This window comes from Anguilla rostrata, chromosome 5 (assembly GCF_018555375.3).
Source record: "Anguilla rostrata isolate EN2019 chromosome 5, ASM1855537v3, whole genome shotgun sequence".
NCBI lineage: Eukaryota > Metazoa > Chordata > Actinopteri > Anguilliformes > Anguillidae > Anguilla > Anguilla rostrata.
The window spans coordinates 4,347,420-4,369,517 of record NC_057937.1 but is presented as its reverse complement, the minus strand read 5'-3'; the positions used below and the strand labels follow the sequence as shown (position 1 = coordinate 4,369,517).

The 22,098-nt window shown below is 45.4% G+C and overlaps 3 protein-coding genes and 1 non-coding gene across 4 annotated transcripts; 2 read left to right on the top strand and 2 right to left on the bottom strand.

Annotated features, from left to right (window-relative positions):
- Positions 1-2,500: 2,500 nt before the first annotated feature.
- Positions 2,501-6,170, top strand: ppm1kb (protein phosphatase, Mg2+/Mn2+ dependent 1Kb). The gene is made up of 7 exons (XM_064337904.1): positions 2,501-2,661; positions 3,532-3,972; positions 4,177-4,277; positions 4,404-4,569; positions 4,748-4,760; positions 5,364-5,519; positions 5,775-6,170. The coding sequence occupies exons 2-7, from the start codon at positions 3,539-3,541 to the stop codon at positions 5,904-5,906; spliced, it is 1,002 nt and encodes a 333-aa protein (XP_064193974.1). The 5' UTR covers positions 2,501-2,661; positions 3,532-3,538; the 3' UTR covers positions 5,907-6,170.
- Positions 6,171-6,531: 361 nt separating this feature from the next.
- Positions 6,532-16,805, bottom strand: pkd2 (polycystic kidney disease 2). Its single transcript, XM_064334657.1, has 15 exons — positions 15,585-16,805; positions 15,287-15,400; positions 14,462-14,595; positions 13,850-14,100; positions 13,184-13,408; positions 12,455-12,683; positions 11,892-12,062; positions 11,442-11,623; positions 10,917-11,037; positions 10,551-10,649; positions 10,213-10,334; positions 9,903-10,020; positions 9,103-9,266; positions 8,864-9,011; positions 6,532-8,438 (listed from the first exon to the last, which is right to left on the bottom strand). The coding sequence occupies exons 1-15, from the start codon at positions 16,042-16,044 to the stop codon at positions 8,250-8,252; spliced, it is 2,727 nt and encodes a 908-aa protein (XP_064190727.1). The 5' UTR covers positions 16,045-16,805; the 3' UTR covers positions 6,532-8,249.
- A 792-nt stretch (positions 16,806-17,597) lies between these two features.
- Positions 17,598-17,669, top strand: trnae-cuc (transfer RNA glutamic acid (anticodon CUC)). Its single transcript has one exon. It is a non-coding gene; the product is annotated as a tRNA-Glu (tRNA).
- Positions 17,670-17,910: 241 nt separating this feature from the next.
- On the bottom strand, positions 17,911-22,013 carry LOC135254482 (homeodomain-interacting protein kinase 4-like). Its single transcript, XM_064334659.1, has 7 exons — positions 21,194-22,013; positions 19,942-20,740; positions 19,580-19,831; positions 18,935-19,386; positions 18,664-18,830; positions 18,342-18,513; positions 17,911-18,243 (listed from the first exon to the last, which is right to left on the bottom strand). Exons 1-3 carry the CDS (start codon positions 21,718-21,720, stop codon positions 19,631-19,633), a joined length of 1,527 nt encoding a protein of 508 aa, XP_064190729.1. The 5' UTR covers positions 21,721-22,013; the 3' UTR covers positions 17,911-18,243; positions 18,342-18,513; positions 18,664-18,830; positions 18,935-19,386; positions 19,580-19,630.
- Between the last annotated feature and the right edge of the window lie 85 nt (positions 22,014-22,098).

Sequence of the window (22,098 nt, the reverse complement as noted above, 5' to 3'; positions counted from 1 at the left end):
CAGTTTGAAATGAGCAATGACAGTGTTTCCAAACGCGTTTTTGACAATGTTGTCTTGATTATATAACCAAGGGCAAAGTATTCATACACATGAATTATTATTTTTTTGTTTCTCAAAGAGTGGTAGGGCCTATGTTTGGTGGAACTGTCATGGCAGGCGCACTGCCGCTAGCCATCTTTACCTGTTTTTAGCCGTTCTCAAGCAGGCCAACTCAGACTAGAGTGCGGTACGAAAATGGAAAAAACTAGAACTGTTACAATCACTAGGCCTGTTTGATTTTGATTTGTACTTTGTACTCTTTGCGCGGTTTGGAGAATTGCCTCAGGTTGTAAACAGGAGCAGGGAAACGTTCGCCTGGTTGAGAGCCTCGGCGAAATAGCGTGCAGACCTCTTCCTCCGTAGTTTGGTGTGCGCTGGAGCTTGCCATTGAGCCATAACACGGTATTCTGTCGCATGCTGCAGCAAGGGTTTCTATGAAACTCTCGCTGGTTAAGAGATTATTTTCTGTTTCTCTAGCTCTTTGGGCCATTCCCTGTGAAATTTGGTGCCCCTACTTGAAAGGTCCTAATACCAAGAAAATAAGGACCCCTTAATGAAGTCCGAATTATTGCCTCATTCAAATTTTAATTATTTAACGTTTTTGTTTGCTTATCCTTGATTGTACTGTCAAATTTTACTGATGCTAATGTTAAACTTGTTTTTCTCACTCAGTAGCCGATGAAGAAAAAAAAAGAAATTATTCAAAAAGTAAAAACGGCTGTCTTGTGATATGCCTGATTATAAACCGAGTTATATATATATTCAGAATTGAAGTTATATATTCGGAATTGAAGTTATATATTCGGAATTGAAGTTATATATTCGGAAATTGAATTTATATATTCGGGAATTGTACTTATATATCCAGAATTGAATTTATATATTCAGAAATTGAATTTATATATTCAGAATTGAATTTATATATTCGGAATTGAATTTATATATTCAGAATTGAAGTTATATATTCGGAATTGAAGTTATATATTCGGAATTGATTATATATCGAATTGAATTTATATATTCAGAAATTGAATTTATATATTCAGAATTGAATTTATATATTCAGAATTGAAGTTATATATTCGGAAATTGAATTTATATATTCGGGAATTGTACTTATATATCCAGAATTGAATTATATATTCGGAAATTGAATTTATATATTCGAATTGAATTATATATTCGGAATTGTAGCTTATATATTCGAATTGAATTATATATTCGGAAATTGAATTTATATATTCGGGAATTGTACTTATATATCCAGAATTGAATTTATATATTCAGAAATTGAATTTATATATTCGGAATTGAATTATACGGAATTGAAGTTTATATCAGAATTGAAGTTATATATTCGGAAATTGAATTTATATATTCGGGAATTGTACTTATATATCCAGAATTGAATTTATATATTCAGAATTGAATTTATATATTCAGAATTGTACTTTATAATATCAGAATTGAGTATATATTGCCGAAATTGAATTTATATTTAACGGGAATTGGACTTTATCATATTGATTTACTATATTCGGAAATTGAATTTATATATTCGGAAATTGAATTTATATATTCGGGAATTGTACTTATATATCCAGAATTGAATTTATATATTCAGAAATTGAATTTATATATTCGGGAATTGTACTTATATATCCAGAATTGAATTTATATATTCGGAAATTGAATTTATATATTCGGGAATTGTACTTATATATCCAGAATTGAATTTATATATTCAGATATTGAATTTATATATTCAGAATTGTACTTGTACTGCAAACACATTATTGACCTAATATTTACTTAAAATAGCACGGAGCATGGGAACCTTGTGATGATGTTTGATGATGACAACCTGTGAAGTTTGGCGGCCCGCCTTTGTGCATTTTCATTGTGCCAACTGTGGAAAGGTTTTTCCACATCAACGTCAGGGCATTCTAACAGGTGCTTCAAGCTTCTTCAAACGAAAAAACATATAATTTCAGTGTGTGTGAATACAGCACAGGGACGGATACATGTGCCAAGTGTACAACATCCCTTTAGGACAGTGTCTGTATGTGAAAGGGACAACCAATAAATGTACCCTATGGAGAACAGTTTATTAAGTTGCTTATTTTTTGTAATCTTAATGTTTAATTTCTGATGCAAAAGCTAACGACAGTGTACCTGCTCCATGCACCTGCGGTAGCTATATTTTGAATTCTTTTTTGTTTGTTTATTTTTTTCACTGAGCGTAACAATGTTTTTCTGAAAATGTGTTATGAATATTCAAGCATTGCATGGCCGAAAAAAAATACGTATCACTATATGGGTTTTCATTGGGGGGGGGGGGTAAAACTGGCTTGCCTCATGCGACACCGGTTGATAGAGGAGGGGACAGTGATGTACTGCCTGCGCGTGAGGGTGGGGTTGAGGTAATTTGGGTGCAGTGCGTGAAATGGCCCGTGGAGGGCAGCAGTACGACTGGAAGCGTCCTGTCACCGAAGTTCTCCGAAAACCTTGAAGAAGTTAGCTAAACAGACACCTGACAGTTAACAGTGTTCGCGTTTTGAAAATGAGTTAAGTATAACTTAGTTAACGATACAAGTCATCGTCGAATTTACTGAACTAAAGGTATGGATGCATTACATTCGTTATCTTACTGGTGAGGCACTGACTCGTTGTCATACTGTAAAGGTAGTTATTATGTTATCCATTTTAGTTACTAATCAGCTGATTACCTGTTTTCAATCGCAGTTCTCTGAGAATGTTATTGTTTTAGTTAACTACTCCTTCCTGTGTATTGGCTATGTAGCAGGTTAGATATTGGACTTACTTTGACGCATAGCGTGGGTTATTGAAACTGTAGTATTATCGCGTCTGACCATTAACTTACCTTTAAAAATTGTGATCATTTTCTGTTTTGATTCTGCATTAATTTAGAGTTAAGATCAAGTCCCGCCGAGGTCACCAATGGGATGTCGCTGGTCCACTGACCCGTGGCAAATGTGCCAACTAATGTTAATTAATAAACGGAAACCGTGTTTATTTTAAACTTCTTGCAGTTTTGCTATCTTGTTACCCGACATGCTTTTGGTTGGAAATGTCAACACCATTTCAAGTACTGCTGAAAAACAACTCCTTAGTGTGGCCTAAATCGGCCAGAAATTGATCACACATTAATGCCAGAAGACTCTACCTGCGAGGAAGACACTGAGCTAGAAGAAACTGCTGACTGATATAGATTTTGCCTGAAGAAGCTCTCAGTTTTTGAAACCTTTCTGCAGCACTGATGCGTTGAACTACAGGACATCTCTGTCTTGGCTTTCAGATCTGTGCTTCCATCTGTGCTCAGTGTCTGACCTCCTGATTTGCACCTCCCTCAGTCTGTTCCTCCCTGTGTCTGTACTGAGTCTGTCCTTCCTTGCATCCAAACTGAACCTCTTCCTTATTTTGTCTGCACTGCAGTAATAAGGTCTGTGCCTCTTTGTGTCTGTTCTGCAGCTGAGGGATGTCAGCAGTGGCTGCCATTACCTTGTTCAGGTCCAAAATATTTCCCATTGGAACCAGAGTTCTGTGGACAGCAAGGGCCCTGCTGGTCAAGCCCCGCCCCTTCCACTGTGGCCCCGCCCCCAGGCTCAGCAACTCCAGGTTTGACCCCGATGGGAGCGGCACGCCCACCACGTGGGACGCCTTCGGCATCTGGGACGACCGCATCGATGAGCCCATCCTGCTCCCGCCCAGCATAAAGTACGGCACGCCCATCCCCAAAGTCAGCCTGGCGCGAGTGGGCGGGGCCTCCCTGCTGGGCCGGCGCAAGGAGAACGAGGACCGCCTGCAGGCCTCGCAGATCACCGACGCCGTGCTGTACTTCGCCGTGTTCGACGGACACGGCGGGCCGCAGGCGGCCGACTTCTGCCACAAGTACATGGAGACGTACATCAGGTAGGCCACGCCTCTTCCTTTAACCTGCTCTCTTTTTCAATTTACTCCATTATGGTTTTGGGGCAAATTGCATCTGTCAAATTTCAGTTGTGTCATTATGATTGAGTGTTCCCTCTGGCACAGACACACACATATATATGAAGACAGTATGCATGTGTGTATAGTATGCCTACAAAATTTTGTTATGATGCATTGCCATTTCAGAGATCTAGTTGCAAAGGAGGAAGACCTTGAGCTGGTTTTACGCAAAGCATTCCTTGAAGTCGACAAAGCCCTGGAAAGACAATTGCACGTCTCTGCTGATGGTGGGTACTGCAGACCCATCGCTATGAAAAGCATCTGTCCAATATGGCTGCCGCTAAATGAAAGTTGCAGCACATTGTTATACACCGGTACAGTTGCGCGTAACGGTGTGCCCCTCCCGTTGGCAGCATCCCTGCAGACGGCGGGCAGCACCGCCACGGTGGCGCTGCTGAGAGACGGCATCGAGCTGGCGGTGGGCAGCGTGGGCGACAGCCGCGCCATCCTCTCCCGCAAGGGCAAGGCCGTCAAGCTGACCGTGGACCACACCGCCGAGAGGAAGGACGAGAGGGAGAGGTGCGCCGAAGCGAGGACGCGTCGCCGGCGGAAGCGCCGAGCACACGAGCCCTTCGGCCGCACATGGCGGGGCACTCTGATTCGCGCGAGGACGCAGGTGTGTGTGTGTGTGTGTGTGTGTGTGTGTGAGTGTGTGTGTTTTGTTAGCAGTCAGTGACGCAGCGCCTGTGTCATTCAGGATTAAGAGCAGCGTCAGGGCACTCTGATGTCACGCAGACAGGAAGCGCTTGTTCGTGTGTGTGTGTGTGTGTGTGTGTGTGTTTTGTTAGCAGTCAGTAGCAGGCGGTGTGGTGTCTTGATTAGAGTCAGTGGCAGTCGTGGCTGGTGCTGTGGGCGCCGCACGCACGGGGGCTGTGTATGGGGAGCATCACTGACCGAGCGTCGGTGTCATTCAGGATAAGAGCAGCGTGAGGTCCCTCTGGAGTACGCGCAGGCAGCTGTTGTTACCGTGAGCTGTAGTTGTGTTGTGCGTGTGTTTGTTACACAGTGCCAGGCCTGTGTCCCTTCAGGTTAAACAGTGCAGCTGTAGTCCTGACACCCGTGCAGCGACTGTTACAAGTGCAGCTGTAGTCGTGACACATCAGGCGTAGTCTGACCTGCAGCGTAGTCTGGTACATGCGCGAGTCTCGTTACACAGTGGATCTGTGAGTCTGTTTACACAGTTCAGCTGTGTCTCGTTAACGTGTATCATTTCACGTGGCCAGGCTAAAGGCAGTGTTCACTTCTGTGACAGAGGACAGAGATGACGACAGTATGTTCTTGGATGCAGCTCCATCCTGCAGAGGGCGCTCTAACGACTGTTCCCCCCCCCCCAGCTTCATCATGCCCATGACGCCTTCCTGGCTCTCACCACAGATGGGATCAACTTCATCATGAACAGCCAGGAGATCTGTGATGTCATCAGTCAGTGCCATGACCCTAAAGAAGCAGCCCAGCGTATCACTGAGCAGGTGACGGAAGTGAAATGGCGCTCACTCATCTTTCATTGTCCTCTCAGCAGATGCAGTAGTTAGCTCATCTAACCATTGATAAAGCAAAAGGGCAGGTTAAGTGTCCTAACCAAGAACCAAATGAATGTGAATGCCTGAATCTAGCAGTGTACTTAACCTGCAGTTGTGTAGTGTTAGATACCAACCATTCATTGCTGACATGTACAAATCACGAAACTTGTTTGCGTGTGTGTCGTGTGTATGTTACCGGTCCAGGCCCTGCAGTATGGCTCAGAAGATAACAGCACTGCGCTGGTGGTGCCCTTTGGTGCCTGGGGCAAACACAAAAGCTCCCACCTCACCTCCACCTTCAGCCGGAGCTTCACCTCCTCGGGCCGCTGGGCCTGAGCGCGCTGCCCCCCGCAGGACGTCTGGGGAACTGCACCCACCACACCTTTGCCAACAGAACTCAGGAGTGCCTTCAGTACATGGCATGTTGAATGCTTGCGACAGACTGTACTTCAGGGTGGACAGATTGTAGTTGTACTTTACGAGGCCTTGCCATTTTAAAATAGAGCCAGTGTGCCTTGCATAACTTTGGAAATTTGTTAGGCCAACAGTGCACTTTTTACCCTGGACACGACTTGTACAAAATAAATTTTGTGAACTATTTACGAGCGTGCTCATTTACACCCCCTGGCTGCCAGCTCAGGAGAGGGAAGACAACTTGTGGTTCTCCCCCGAGCGGTGTCAGCCAGCTGCTTCTTTTCACACTGCAGCCAAGAGCCGCGCATGCACAGAGTAGGGGCGGAGGAGACCCAATTATACGTGTGTGCAGAGAGCCAGCCACAGGTGCCAGGACGGCCAACAGGGGTCATTTGAGCAATGAACGCAGCTGTGCCCACTGACTGAATCCCTCCCATATCCCTTGGGCAACACAAAGCCAACTGTGCACCGCCCCTGCCATGATTAGCACTGACATGGGTCAGAAGTGCTGCTTTAAAATACAATAAAACAGCACGGCCATACGCAATTTATTTTCAACACCTTTTTTTATTACAAATGTAAACAGAAAAAAATACATGACTACATCATACTGAAGTACAGTACATAGTCAAAAACACACATGGGTTTCCCATGAAACTAGATGCACTCCAAATTGAAGTTTGTTATTCGTTACAATATGTATCATAGGTTTATAAGAACTTACTCGTGAATTATTACGGAATGATATAGTATTTTAAACATGACAGAATGTGCCACACTTGCACCTATATTAAATAGAGGAAAGAACTGGAAAATAAGCGATACAAAGAATAATGTTTGGCAAAAATGAATATAGTGTGATTAAAAAAAAAAAAAGCAGATTGTGAATTCCCTTCTTAAAGTATAATGTGCTTTGAGTGAATATAAGAATCATAAACACCTTCATCATATTAATGAGAATTACAATAATAAAATGACCTTGGGTCTCCTTCAAAGACTACAAGGTCGCCAACACGAAGCACAATTTCTGCCACGAAATTGAGACGTTGACAACAGCGGCTCTCGACCCCAGTACTCCAATACCCCTGTGTCATCTGGTTTTTAGTTCCCGACTTAATTTAAATCGCTGAAGTAAGAAGAGCCATCATTTGTTTCTAATTAACTGACAGCAAATGTCCGATTATACATGAAGGTAATGAGATCATGAGACGATTTACCCTTTTAATGCAAAAGGATGTTTGAAACTGATATTCATGTTACAAATAATGAATATTTCATCTTCATTTAAGAATTTTTAACTGGTTAGATCAGTTCTCAGACAAGCAAAGCTTTCGTTTTTTCTGTGTTTTGTGGCAAATTATTCAATTTAAATACAGAAATGTCCTTACTGCAGTGGGGACTGCAGGTCAGTGACCAGCACTCTTAAAATCTTTCAGCTTATGGAACTTAAAATACATTTTCAGCAACCTTAATTAATAGATCTGCTGGAACGAAAACCAGCAGACACGGGGCGGGACAAAACTAGGGTTGAGAACACCCGTTTTAAAACCAAACGATGATTACACGTTACTGTTCTTGTTAAATAATACTCAATAAAACAATGTTCAACAAGTTCTGTTGCTAATAATATTTAATATCTTGTGTTGCAACTGTATAAGTTATCTTGTGTACATGTGGGTTGACTGTTCTGCTCTTATAATGCTATCACTGTTTAGCTCCCATGATGCACCTGTACCACATTAATAGAGGAATGCAAACGTATGCTGTTATTTTTATGTTTGCAATGCATAATGGTACACTGGGTCAACTCTCCTGACTCTGAATAACACACCGTGTTATAACACACTTTTAAATGAATAACACATTTAAAATAACATGCAAAACGTAACTTTTGGAATGTGCGTTTTCTTAAAACTCCTGATTTTGTTTGTCCAATTATAACCATTTTCACAGCTGGTTCACTGTTTAATCCATCTGTCTGCGTAACCATGTTACAGATGAGAAATGAACAAGACACTGTTTTATTCTGGCCCTGTGTTTCCAAATACTCTGCGGGACCAGTATATTGATTAGAAATATATAAATTTTACTTCACCACAGCTCAGGCCCGGCTTAGTTCATAGTTCCTTTCAGATAATCCATAGCTCAGTGAATTAAACTTCATTTGATGAAATATATCTTCAGAATGGTGTAGGATCCTCAGATGTGTGGGGTGTGTGGAGAGGGGGGGTGGGATTTGAGCCTCGGGTGCGGTGACCTGTGACCTCACGCGTGCCCGCCCCCGTTGCCCCCGGTTTCCACCCCCTCGGCGGACTGGGAGGAGGAGGGCCGGGGGCGGGGCTTGCTGCTGACCTGCGACACGGCGTCGTCAGACTCCCAGCGCTCGAGCTCCTCCCTCACCAGCCTCTCGGTCTGCTCCCTGTGCAGGCTGCTGTCCCTGCCCGTCCGCTCGTCCTGGGGGGGGAGAGAGAGGGGGAGAGAGGTGGGGGAGTGTGTGAGAGAGGGACGGAGAGAGAGGGAGGGAAGAAGTACATGTGAGGGAGAGAGGGAGGAAGAGAGAGGGAGGGAGAGAGGAAAAGAGAAAGAGTATGTGAGAGAGAGTGAGAGGGGGTGGAGAGAGGGAGAGAGAAATTTAATTTATTTAGACATATCTTTAAATATACATAGGGTTGGTAGCACATTAAAGTCATGATGACTTATTTCTATTGTGGTCCTCATTGTATCAGGCAATGGTCAGCATGAGCAGGTTCAGCAGAGTGGTTCAGGATATGAAGTTTGGCTGACGTGGTTGTTTTTCACTGCGCTGTGGCTAAGCGTGCGGTCCCCATTCGCCGCTGGTTTAGAGCGGGTAAGAGCGCGCGCGCTGCGGTGAGACTCGCCTCCATCACGCCGTCCAGCAGCCGGCCGAGCACGTCCCTCCTCTTCAGCCTGGCTCTCTCCATGGCCTCCAGCTTCACGATCACGGCGTCCATCTTGGACACGATGCTGCCGATGGAGTGCTCCATCCTGTCCACACGCCGCACCAACCTGGGGGGGGGTAACACAAACCAAATGCACTGATAAACAGCCTGGAGGGGGCGGCAGAGAGCGTGAGAAGGGGTTTGTGGGCGGGGCTTACACTTGGAACTCCTCGTAGGACACGCCCCCCGAGCTGCTCCCGCGGCGGTGCGAGCTGTGGCCGCTGTCCTCGTCGTCGTCCTCCTCCGAGTCGTCCTGGCTGCGCGGGAAACTCCGGCTGCTCGCCGCGCGCGGGAGGGAACTGCGCTCCAGATCCAGGTCCTCCTGACGGAGCGAGGAGAGAGAGAGAACTGAGAGAGAGGGAGAACTGAGAGAGAGAACTGATCTCCAGATCCAGGTCCTCCTGACACAGCGAGGAGAGAGAGAGAGAACTGAGAGAGGGAGAGAACTGATCTCCAGATCCAGGTCCTCCTGACACAGCGAGGAGAGAGAGAGAACTGAGAGAGAGGGAGGGAAGGAGAGAGAACTGAGAGAGGGAGAACTGTGCTCCAGATCCAGGTCCTCCTGACGCAGCGAGGAGAGAGAGAGAACTGAGAGAGAGGGAGGGAGGGAGAGAGAACTGAGAGAGAGAGAGAGAGAACTGTGCTCCAGATCCAGGTCCTCCTGACAGAGCGGGGAGAGAGAGAACTGAGAGAAAGGGAGGGAGGGAGAGGGAGAGGGGATGGAGGAGGAGAAAGAAGTGGAGTGCAAGAATCCAGGAGTCGTATGACAGGTGGGAGAGAGAGACAAGACTGAGAGTGGGGTGGACAGGGAAGACAATGGAGAGGTAGTGTGGGACAGAGCAGGAGAGGGAGAAAGAGAAATAGAGAGGTACAGTGGGATAGAGGAAAAGATGGATAGAGGGAGGAGAAGATGAGGGGGAGAGAGGGAGAGTCTGGGGGAGGTGAGAGAAGGACTCACTCTCTCCTTCTCCAGGTCGTCTCTCATTTGTTGGTTCTCATGCTCAGTCAGCTCCTGGTCTCCATCGTGATCATACTTGGAGAAGATGGCTTCAATTTCTGCATCGGTGTGCCCCTTCCTGAAAACACACACACACACACACACACACAAAACTAATCAGTTCACTCTTCCACTACAACACCAGTAGAATTAAGAGACTTGTACAGACAGACGCAACACACAAAAAGGTTGGATTCTGGCAAGTGAAGGCACGTGAACGAACCCAGCTCTAAAAAAAATCGCAAGGCATGCTGGGAAGGGAGGCGCTCACCCTTTCAGGTCCTGCCGCAGCTCCTCGAAGTTGAGCTTGCCTCCTGCCTGGCGAAGGCTCTCGGAGATATCGTCCACCGTGGTGCTCTTCAGCCTGAGCTTCACCATAGCCTGGTTATAGCCCTGCGGGCGAGCGGGCGGCACTTAGCGTTAGCATCACTCCACTGGCCTTGAATATCGTAAGTTACATTACATTACATTTATTTAGCAGACGCTTTTATCCAAAGCGAAGTCCATATTAATTAGGGCAGAAGAATGAGTGTCAATATACCAACAATATGTACACCTGAAGATGAAAGTGTACATTCAATGGAGGCCTTAACCTGACTGAATGAATACCTTCTTAATGAGATCTGTGAGCTCCATTTCAGACTTCTGCTGGGCCATGTCACCTTTGACCTCTGAGTAGGCCTCATTTATTATGGCCAAAAACATGTTCTGTGGAAGCAAGAGGAGAACGATTACACTGCATCACGTCCATTATTCTCTTCAAAGGGATAGTTCACTTTCTGGGCTTTTCAAATCTCTCTCTAAAAAAGTGCATTTAATCACAAAAACATCTGGTATGTTGAAATCAATACAGCATAAAATGTACCTCACTGACATTAAATTTATAAAAAGTTTATATGAGCTTACGCTACAAAGCTGCAAAACTTTCAAGGCCTATTAAAACATTTTTAGATAGGTGAACTTGCAGCTCCTCACCAGCAATATGAAGAACACGAAGAACACGAATGTGGTGTAGTACAGTGGACCCAACACCCTGTTTGCTTCTTCAAGTTCGGAGAATTTAAAATCACCCAAGATAATGCGGAACTGGGTGAAACTGTGGACAGAGAACACAAAAGTAAGGAGGGGCATCTGACTTAATATGTGCATCACAATTTTGGGTTACAATTTTGCTTAACAGGCATAACACGTTGGCCTGGATTCAATCAACACTTGGCCAAAACTTCGACTTGCAAACAAACACAAGTTTTAATTATTTAATATAAACAACCACAGATCAGAAGTTTTGCCTTCTCCAAAATGAACCGTGATTCTGATGAAAAACCCTAACAGTTGCATTTTTTTTGTTAAGAAGACCTGTTGACTGAATCCAGGCCGTGGTTTTGACTGATACTCATGAAGTGACATCACAAGTGAACCGGCTTTCAAGTAAGCACAGAGAAGAACAGACCAATCAGGGAACACGCAGCGATGTGTCACAGGCGCAGACACGGTACTTACATGCAGCCCTGGAACGTGCTGAGGTCACTGATCTGCGTGCCGAACACCAGGTAGGCCAGCTGGGCGTAGGCCAGGAAGATGATGAGGAACATGATGGTGAAGCCGGTGATGTCCTTGGCGCAGCGAGACATGGTGGTGGACAGCTGGCTCATTGTCTTGTTGAAGTTAATGAACTTGAACAACTGCAAAAAGTCAGAGAAACAAAAGAAAGAAACAATATCACAAACAGAACCCACACATTTAGTACCTAAAAAAAAAAACAAAAATGATCTTTTTTGTGTAAAAAAAAATAAAAAAAAGAGAGAATGTTCGTAAATATGTTGCTATATGACAAATGAGCATAGCCAAAAAAGACGTGTTTTACTTCCACTGTTAAAGTGTACGTTTGCTGGTATCTTATCACCTGCTAACACTCGCCTTTCAAAACACAGCACAGTTCACCGCACTCACCTTGACCCAGGCGAAGAAGACGATGGCGGCAGCCAGGTTGTTGTACTGGACTTGCAGGTAGGCCAGATGCTGGAAGTCCGGGTACGAACTGTAGTGGTGAAGCAGATTCTGCAGCTTCTGACCAACGGACCAGGTTCTGTAAATGTTTGTAATGATGGCTGCACTGCTCAGCTGTGAAATAAAAAAATTAAAACAACACCTTTGATTATAATTTGAAATAACGGATAAGTGGCATTGGTCACTTTATATAAACTCCCCACTGAATGTCCACTGTAATCCTGACAAGTAAACAGAAACTTCATCCTTCAAACACAAAAACCATATGGTCCCATCAGACACATACACGAAAAACTGAAATATCATAAAACCACATAACTATCTCTTTAAAACCAAGGTATTCTTTGCCACAGAGAAGGGTTTAAAGACCCTGTCTGGTGAAAACCATCTTTTTTTTTGGCTGAATAGTGATTCAAGCAGCATGAAAATATGCGAGTATTTAAAAAAAAAAAACCAGAGTATTAGACAGGGATTAGGGTTCCCTCCTGTTTTCAGTCTGCACCCACCGCCACGATGAGAACATCCAGGCAGTTCCACAGGTTTCTGAAGTAATGCACACGGTGGATGCGAATCTCCAGGACCTCCTCCACCACGTAGTAGAGGACGAAGAGGCAGAAGGCGATCTCGCAGGTGGCGATGAAGTAGTCCCAGCCGCTCACGTACCGAAGCAGCCGCACCGTCTGAAACTGCCCCGAGGTCACAACGCCCCCCGTGGCGGGGAACTCCGCCACCAGTCTGAAATGCACAACATCAGTCTGAAATGAACAACACCAGACTGAAATGCACAACATCAGTCTGAAATGCACAACAGCAGTCTGAAATGCACAACATCAGTCTGAAATGCACAACAGCAGTCTGAAATGCACAACATCAGTCTGAAATGCAGAGCAGTGCTCATCTGAAATGCAGAACATCAGTCTGAAATGCACAACAGTGCTAGTCTGAAATGCACATCACCTGTCTGAATGTGAAATATTACCCGTATGAAATGCACAACATCACCAGTCTGAAATGCACAACAGTGCTAGTCTGAAATGCACGCAATCTGCCTGAAATGCACAATATCACCTGTCTGAAATACAAAACAACACCCAACTGAAATGCACAACATGATCAGTCTAAAATGCTTAACATCACCCGTTTGAAATGCATTACATTAGCCATCTGAAATGCTCAACATGCCCCATACACCTGCTACCATAGGAAAGGGCAGACCTCAGCAGGGGCAGCCCTACCTGACTACGCAGAACAGGTTGATGTTGGCGTTGTAGACGGAGAAGTCGATGAAGACCGCCCGGGAACCCCGGTCCAGCCACAGGTTCTCCTTCAGCGCGCGGAGCTGTGCGGCCGTCTCCTCCCTGGAGCGGGACAGGTCCAAATAATACCCCCCGCCTCCGTAGCTGCTGATCCGGCCCCAGTGTCCGGTCCCGTTCAGACGCGCCTGCTCCGTGTATGTCCACCTGTCGCACAGAGACCGACCTCACCATCGTCATCACAGGAATACTCTTAGTACGTTAGATAGTCACTTACACATTCATCTTCCATATATACGCACGCCACTCATATGACATTCAAAGTAAGGAAACTTTAAAAGTCCTGTTTTTTGCAAATTGACAAGTTAATTGACAAAGACCAGCTGATCCTCAATTAAGGCACAGGCTCATTAACGAGGCGATTTGTAATTTTAATTCGGTTTTCTTTCAGGTGTGAGAGTACCTCTCTTGAAACTTACTACAATTGTCAGGGCCTGGGTCAATAGCCTTCTTAACGAGCCCAGTGCCTTAACTGTGGATCAACTGGTCTCTTGTTTGTTAATAAACTTGTGAAGTTGCATGTCCTTTTCAAAACATTGCGCAATCAGCCACAAAGCAAAGGGGGAAGGAGCGGGTGGTGAAACGTACGCAGTTCCGTTCTTGAGGCCGAAGGGGGCGCGGTCCTCGCTGCCGCTGGAAAAGGCGTCGTAGCAGTCCTGCAGCTCCCCCTGCAGGTCCTGGTGCACGGTGCAGGACTGGTTCCGCACCTTCACCTGCCGGATTCGTGCCACCCCCAGGAGCAGGTTCTCGTAGTACACCAGGCTCTGGTTCTCCGCCAACGTCCTGTTGTTGTACCACACCTCCCAGTGGAGCCCGTTGAGAAGCGGCTCCTCTGTGAACTGGATTGGACAAGCGCTCGTTTAGAATGAATCGCGTAAATCAGGACTGCCCAACCTGTGTTACTCGAGAACTACTGTCAGGGTAGGTTTCCATTTCAACCCTTATTTGGCACAGATTACTAATACTACTACTCAGCAGCTCAACAAGATTTCTAGCTGTTGAGTGAGGAGTGCTTTGTCATGGTTTGAGTGAAAACCTACAGGACGACAGATCTCCAGGAACAGAGTTGGGCAGCCCTGATTTAAATTATAAACGGTGTTGAGAAAAGTCTCATCGTTAAAATAGAGTGGAAACGTGTCATTTTTCAATGTATAATTTGTAAATATAAAATGATGTTTAAAAAAACAGGTGGCACGATACCTTCCAGAACTCATCCATGGTATTCAGACTTTTGAAGGTGGTCTTATCGCTGCTGGACAGGGGTGTGTCCAAAAAGAGCTGAGACATAACTTTGGTGTAGAAGTACATGTTGGAGCTCACCATTCCGTAAGTCACTAGAACACACATGAAACGAATACAGTCAGCTGGAAATTTGCCTATGGGTCGGGAGCCCAAAATGGACGTGTACAAGCCTACCAGGTGGGTCCCGGAATGAGACCGGGCTCCACTAGGCTATGCTAGTATGCATACTTGACAGCACCCTGATGTTAAAAAGTATTTAGAATTTGGGCTCTGACATTAAAAGGTTTAAGAACCAATGGTCCACACCTGATCACTACCAGGGGGAGAGTACGGGGAACCACAGAACAGTGACATGGAGCAGGGAGGGTTGGGTACAGTTCCAACTGACGTTTCTACTGCATTCAACATCCCTCCCTGCTGGTCCTGCCCCCTGGCAGCAGCCAATCAGGTGAGCCTAACAGGAAACTCACCCTGTCTCCCAAAGGGTACAGTGGAATTTATGAACCAGCATGTTAACATAAATTGGGCAGAGTTATCGACTGAAAGTTAATGTTTTAGCATAAAATCATGTCATCAGACAATGAAAGCTTTTCGACGAATTCAACACTACTAATTTTGCATTGAACAAAAGTTTCTGCTCAAGAACAGGGTGCACCGTTTCCGTGAAATCACGATAAAGGATTTCGCAGTTTAACGAGCTACCTTTTAATTTCGTACAAAATGGAATTTCCGACTCTATACCTTCATCGTTTTTTCTCAAATGCTGTCAAAATAATTACTTACAAATGCATACTGTGATCAGGAAAACCACATAGGTTATCATCTCGCGAAGAATGGTTTTCAGGTATCGCTCTCTGCTGTTAGGGCTTTCGTCCATCAAACGGGTTCCCCAAAGAACTGAAAGCAACAGGCTGTTAGATGCATCACCAAAATCTAATAGAACATCAGCAATAACAATCATAACTGCTTTACCCAGTAATGTTATCCCAGTGCCCCCAAAATTGAATTAAATAAACGCATCTCGTCTTAAATGGGAGTGTCTTAAGTTTGTAAAAATGTCCATAAGAGTGAAAAAATATACCTCTTATTTTCTCAAGTATTCTTTTCCCACATCCACGGTGATCATTCCTTTCCTGGTGCGGGAGCGCCTCCGCCGTTGGGTCCGGATAGAGCCCTCGGTGAATCCGTGCCCTGTCGCTGCCACCGGCGTAGCTGCCCAGACCGCTACTGCTACTGCCGCTGCTGCTGGACGCCGTTGACACCGACCTCCGTCCCGGACTCGCCGGAGGCCAGTCCGGCCCGAGCATATCCTCCTCGTGCTCGAACCCCGGATTGTCACGACTCCACGCCTGCCTGGAGCTCGAGGAAGGCGGAGACGGAGTGATCATCGAAGCCCCCAGACCTAAATCCTGATGCTGGATTCTCTCCATCTCGATGCCGTCACTCGGATCCATCCTGTGCGCCAGAGAAGATCCCGTCGCGCTTGGGGGAAGCCTGCCTGTCTGGTTTAGCTGTGGTGACCTAACTCGACTCGAGCTCATTACTGTATTTTTTAAATCGATTTCAGCCCACGGGACAAATAATTTACTAACGTTAACTACCTACATGAAAGTATTTAGCCGCTCAAACCACGAACACGTATTGCGCTATAAAATACTAACTCAACCCTGGTTTTCGACATTTCAGACATGAACTATTTTGTAAGCAATGATTTTTCCGTACTCAAAATATTTTCAAAACGACAAGCTACACAACTGCAAACTATCCAACTCGCTTCCGAAAGTTATCATAACTACAGCAATTATCCGGTTCCTATTTATTTAAAGCAGACACCTTATAAAGTTACAGCTAACTAAATGTTTTTTCTTTCAACATCAACAGAAAAAAAAGAAAAACAAAAAGAAAGGTCGACTCTTCACGAAGCACGTTACAATATTCAATATTCTATCTATTAACACTCATTAACTAAGTAACTTAAACTCTTGTCGGCGTTAATTCTCAATTTGCTTAATTTCCCCCTAAATTTTAGAAATGCATATTAAAATGTTGCTAACGTTGACTCGAAGGAAAGAAAGTTTCTTCGCTGAGATCAGCCATCTTGTTCCCAGTTGTCCCCCAAAAACTCAGAATCTCATTTGTTGGAGAATCGGATTACATTCGGGATTCATAGCGTCATCATAGCCACCGCTGGCAGAAGCCCCTGGAAAACAGTAAAAGCGTGTTTATAAAATCCGTTTTATAATTCAGATTTAAACGTGAAGAGGTTTGTTTAAATAATTATGCTAATGTAAATTGGAAACGTTTTTCATGGTTTTACTGTTTTCTGTGTGGCGTCTATCTCTTCTGTTAACGATTTGCAAACATAAGTGCAAACATAGGCCAATATTTATGCAGAAACTTTGTCTCACGGAGAATGAGCAAGAAACTACAGAACATTAATGAATAAACATGCTCGCTTAGTGTAACATCTAAAATTCAACAAAGATCGTAATTTATAAGACGTTTACCAAAGAGAATCTGGTTACGTCACATGTTTTGCTTGTTTGGCTCTGCTGCTGCTAAGCAACCAGAAATCCAAGGTGGATTGACTCAATACTGGATAAATTCTGTCCTTTGAAAATGCCCGACAGCTCCCAAATACCGACTCCTCAGTTTTTTAAAATGATCGATTACTATTTCAAATACAAATGCATTTTATTTATATTTTATTAATGGAGTACCTATGGTAAGCAAGAGCTTTCTGATCTACTGATATGCACAGCATTAAGCAGACGAAAGTGAAAATACTTTTGATAGTAAACAGATTACTTGGAAGTTAATGTGCAACATCATACTTCATCATAAGAACAGTTCATTTGAACTATGATTTGTGAAGATACTAGCATTTCAAGCTAAAATGGGCTGGATGGCCTATTCACAGTTTCATTGGTTCTATTACCTAATCAAAATGACATTCTACCAAGAGTGCAAAGCAGACGACTGCGTTTCCGCTTCTTTCTGAAATGTTCTACTTGTACTTCGCTTCAGCATAATCCGTTCGACAATCTGTAATTAGCGGAACTCGGTACATCCTATGAAATTTTTGCATATATCTTCCCTGGTGGTCTAGTGGTTAGGATTCGGCGCTCTCACCGCCGCGGCCCGGGTTCGATTCCCGGTCAGGGAATGACTTCTTTTCAGTATTATTGGCTTCTGGATGTTCCAGAAACTGCTGCCACATCTCGTGCTCATCACACAAGTTTCAACATTATCATTGAATGTGTTTTTGATGCATTTCTGAAGGCCTTTAGCATTCCAGAAATGTGCAGAATGAAAGGAGAGAATCAGTCCTTGGGAGCTGGATTTAAACCGACAATCAAAGGTTGGTTACAATAACCAACTACACCAGCATTTGAATCTCCTTAAAAATACATCACCTTTGGCCAGGAAGAAACTAACTGGCTGATCTAACCTGGAAAAAAATGACTCACTGAAAGAGTGCCACAGTATACCATGTTACGCATTTATTTTCTTTTTCAAATTATAACTCAAAGACTTTGACATTCATTTTATTTGTATAGCTCGTCTTTTTATACACAGCGTCACAAAGATTCTCTGTACAGCGAGGACCTGGAGGGAGTACAGGGAGGTGCAGTCCGACTGCGTTCCTGGTGGCGGAGTTGCAGCTCCATGCACACTGTGACAGAGGACGAGGTTTGGGGTGTTTGACACCGAGGGGTCTGGGTGGGCATGAGTGTCTCCTGTGAGAGTGGGAGGGATAGACAGGCAGAAAACTTGCATTTAGCATATGTTCAGTAACAATCATGGGTATGAACTGCTCTAATTTAGCCTGGCTTACCTCGTCTCTTAAGTTGACCTGGTCTACCCCTCTAGACTGGGCTGTTAGTGGATCCCAGCCTCCTGGTAGCCCGTCTCCTAGGCCCATATTCATGCTCTAGATCACCACTCCTACTGAGATGTTTTCTGAATATGGACCGTGGCTGGATATTATCCATCTTCATAAATGGATTCTGCAAAGGATTTGAAATGTCAGTGCTCAAAAGGTGGAATTATGACTTGCATTTGGCTGAGATGTACACTAGCAGCACTCGTTATTATAATCAAAAATCAGACTAAACGCAATTTATTTCGCAGCAATTGCAAGTCATTTCTCTCCTCACCACTTTCTCCATCTTGTCGTCTTTTTTTGCGCTGTCCTTTTCCAGAACCCCTACAGTCAGTCATCGCTATCCTGGAGTGGGGACCGACTTCTTACTGCCACGGCAACCACCAAAGAGGGGGCAGTATATCCGCAGCCACCTTCTGCCCATGCTCAGTGGAGTGTCTCCTGTGTGAGTGGGAGGGACAGACGGGTAGAAACTTGTTCAGCATCTGTGTAGGAAATACCATGGCTTTGGACTGTTCTTATATGGCCTGACTATCATAGCTCACCTTCTCTACCCCTCTGGACTGTGGATCCGTGCCGTGGTAACCCTGCTGGAAAAACTCCCAAGCACATATTCATTACAGCAGCCAAGTCTGAAATACGTTTTAGCCTATTTACCTCTTACCCGCATCAATGGATGAGGTTAGGCTATGGACCAGGGAAAACAGATCCCAGATCACAACTCAAGTTTTCCTGAATATGGCCCGTGGCTGTTGGCCATCCCTGTAAAAGGCTGCTGCAAAATTGCTTGAATTATAGTGTTTCATAAATAAATAATTATTTTCTGTCTCATCTAGAATCCCACTCCCACACGCACATGAACACCGATAATACTAACCAACGACAAACAGCAGATGTGTGGACAGATGCTTGGATGCAGAAAAAGGACTTACTTGCCAATCCTTCTTACCATATTTCTTACTGAAGGCCTGGGCCATCCTAGCTTCCTTACCATCACCTGGGTGACAGCAATAAGTGGTTAATTCAGCTTCATTCAGCTGAGACGAACAATAACAGCATTAACTGAAAATTTTTAAAAAATGGAACGGAAGTAGGCTATTTCCATTGGATCTTGAGTTCCATTATATCAATACATGCTGTCAGCACATAGAAAATTCTCAAAAACCATTTCTTTTGCAGCAAGGCCATACCCATGACTTCCATCTCCTGGCGTTTCCCGCGCCGTCCGCCTCCCCGGAACCCTACTGGCTGCTGCTGCTGCTGCCCGGAGCGGCGTCGGACTTCTTGCCCCGGCGTGTAGAGAAGCGGGTCCGCAGCCACCTCAGGAAGCCTCTCTTTTTGGGGGGCTCCTCGGGGGCGTCCAGAGGGCTGCCGCTGCTCCCAGCGCACTCCTCTGACTCCTCTGGGGCTGAACTGCTGCCTGCAGTCTCAGTGCATCCCTCCTGTGACAATGAGTGGGGCACAAAGTTACTTAATTTGACAACAAATGTGTACCCCAATTATGCGCAAGACATAAAAAAGACTATCAGAGCCACAATTTTTCCAGACTTACCTCCGTCGTCACGGGGTTATGGGCCGGCTGGCCTCCGGGGGCGGCAGAGCTCGAGGGACCCTCCAGGGCGTCTTCGTTGCCCTGAGAGGTCGTAGGCTGCTTCTTGCGCCGGCGTGAGAACAGGCGCGAGAAAAACGAGCGCAGCAAACGTCCCACGGAGCGCCTCTTCCTCCTTGGGACCTCAGGGTCGCTCTCCTCAGAGGAGTCCTCGTGATTCGATGAGCGCTCCTGGGGCGGACACACGCCCGCCTCCCTGTACGCCTGCAGCGCGTAGAACGCGCGGTACTTTCCGCGCCCGCTGAGGTGCTTCAGGGTCAGGAAAGGGTGCTGCAGGGCCTGGTCGGGGCAGACCCTCTGCTCTGGCTCGAGAGTCAGCATCCGGTCGAGCAGGTCCACCAGGCTCCTGCGGTCAGCCAACTCTGCGTAGTCGCAGTCCGCTGAGCCATGTTCCAGCTGTTCCATGGCTTGCAGAAGGTCCAGGTTGGCTGGCGCGTGCCTCCTCAAGCTCTGCGTCCCTGTGAGCAGTTCCCTGCCTTTGTACGGTTTCAGCAGCCAGAAACGTGCCCCCGTACCAGTCTCCACCCAGTCGAAAAACATCTTCGTCTTGATGCCCGATTTTAACATTGCGGGAGAGGGCAACCCCCGGGTGCCAAAGATGCTGTGGGCCAGCTCCAGGTCACACAGCGAGGGGAACACCATACGACCCAGGGCCATTTCCCCCATCACGCAGCCCAGAGACCACATGTCGATCTTCGCGGTGCACGGACAGGCCAGTAGGACCTCGGGAGCTCTGATAAATCTGAAACAGGCAATTGCACAGGTAAAGAACAGGCCACGAAATGTATTTCTGCAATATATATACAGTATTTCTACAGTAAATAACGTAGAAATATATGGATAACATGGTGGATAAGTGCAATACATGCAACGGCTGATTTAGAACAATGTAAATTTATACTGCACTGAAATAATGTACTTGGTAGCATTAACTGTAGCAATAATTTGGAATCTAGGACAGGGTATTCCTATAGCTTCCTTGTCATGAATGTTAAGACGATTTAGTTGGAATACTTTGTCCTACCGCACAAGGAGAGGTAGCCTACATTGGGCAGAAAATGGCCAACCTAGATCCAGTGAAATCCCAGTTTAGAGGGGATTTTTTCACTTGTTGCTAGCGAAGCTATTACCAGTTAAGGTCAAAACCTTTCTCAATTATGTTCACAGCTGTTGGGAAAGTGTCAAGTCTGCTAACCTGGGCTGAATGTATGGCGTCCACATTGCAGCCAGCTCGTTGGCGGTCATGGAGGAGCCAAAGTCAACCAGCTTCACTCTGAAGGGCTGAAAGCGCTGGTTAACCAGCATGATGTTCTCCTGCTTGATGTCAGCGTGAACGATGCCCATCTCCTTCAGTTTGGCCAGCGCTACGAGCACCTGCAGAACAACCGTCCGGATGTCGCAGACTCTGAACCTTTTCAGCGCGTTCGCCTTCTGATAGTCAGTCAGGCTCATTTCCATTGCCTCTTCCACAATGTAAAAATAATAACGGTCCGCAAAACCTTCGTAGAAGCGGACAATGTGGTGGTTGCACGCGTTCTTGCCCGTGAGAGCAGCGAGTAGCCGTGCTTCGCGGATGCCCATCAGACAGTGTACACGGGACATTCGCTTCACCGCCACGATTTTCCGGTCGCTTTTTCGCCGGAAACTCGCGACATCGCTGAACATCCCATGGCCTAATTCCTCTACGAACTCGTATATTTCGATTTCAGAAGATAGAATCATCTTGAACGCTTGGTCCTTTCGCTGAATACGTAAGACGTTGTACAACCTTAGTATGGCAAAGAACTGACTTTACCTGTTTATGTGAAATTTATATATGAAATACCAAAACTTTGATGACGTAACAAAGGGTCTTAAATCGTGAGATACATTGACTTCTATGACGTCACATGCTGGTGATCATATCTGTAAAATGCATTCCATGAATGGACATGATAGCAGTATGCTAAAATGAGCTCGATGAAAACAAAATTATTTATCACGTCGTGGCCATCTAGACTAATAAATACGGAAAACAATTTTGACCGTTGAAAGATGTGACTGTTTTTGTATCGTGGTCCAGTGAGGCTGTGCATATGGTGGTATTTTTTGAAATGGGTA

Bases quoted from the DNA above. Each gene is read 5' to 3' on its own strand.
- ppm1kb (XM_064337904.1), top strand. From the start codon at position 3,539: ATGTCAGCAGTGGCTGCCATTACCTTGTTCAGGTCCAAAATATTTCCC. The intron at 3,973-4,176 runs GTAGGCCACGCC...TTGCCATTTCAG, and splicing joins TACATGGAGACGTACATCAG to AGATCTAGTTGCAAAGGAGG. The intron at 5,520-5,774 runs GTGACGGAAGTG...TTACCGGTCCAG, and splicing joins CCCAGCGTATCACTGAGCAG to GCCCTGCAGTATGGCTCAGA.
- pkd2 (XM_064334657.1), bottom strand. From the start codon at position 16,044: ATGAGCTCGAGTCGAGTTAGGTCACCACAGCTAAACCAGACAGGCAGG. The intron at 13,409-13,849 runs GTACGTTTCACC...TCTGTGCGACAG, and splicing joins GGCCTCAAGAACGGAACTGC to GTGGACATACACGGAGCAGG. The intron at 10,021-10,212 runs GTGAGCGCCTCC...GTGTGTTTTCAG, and splicing joins CTGCGGCAGGACCTGAAAGG to GAAGGGGCACACCGATGCAG.
- LOC135254482 (XM_064334659.1), bottom strand. From the start codon at position 21,720: ATGATTCTATCTTCTGAAATCGAAATATACGAGTTCGTAGAGGAATTA. The intron at 20,741-21,193 runs GTTAGCAGACTT...TGCCTGTTTCAG, and splicing joins ACGCCATACATTCAGCCCAG to ATTTATCAGAGCTCCCGAGG. The intron at 19,832-19,941 runs GTAAGTCTGGAA...TCATTGTCACAG, and splicing joins ATAACCCCGTGACGACGGAG to GAGGGATGCACTGAGACTGC.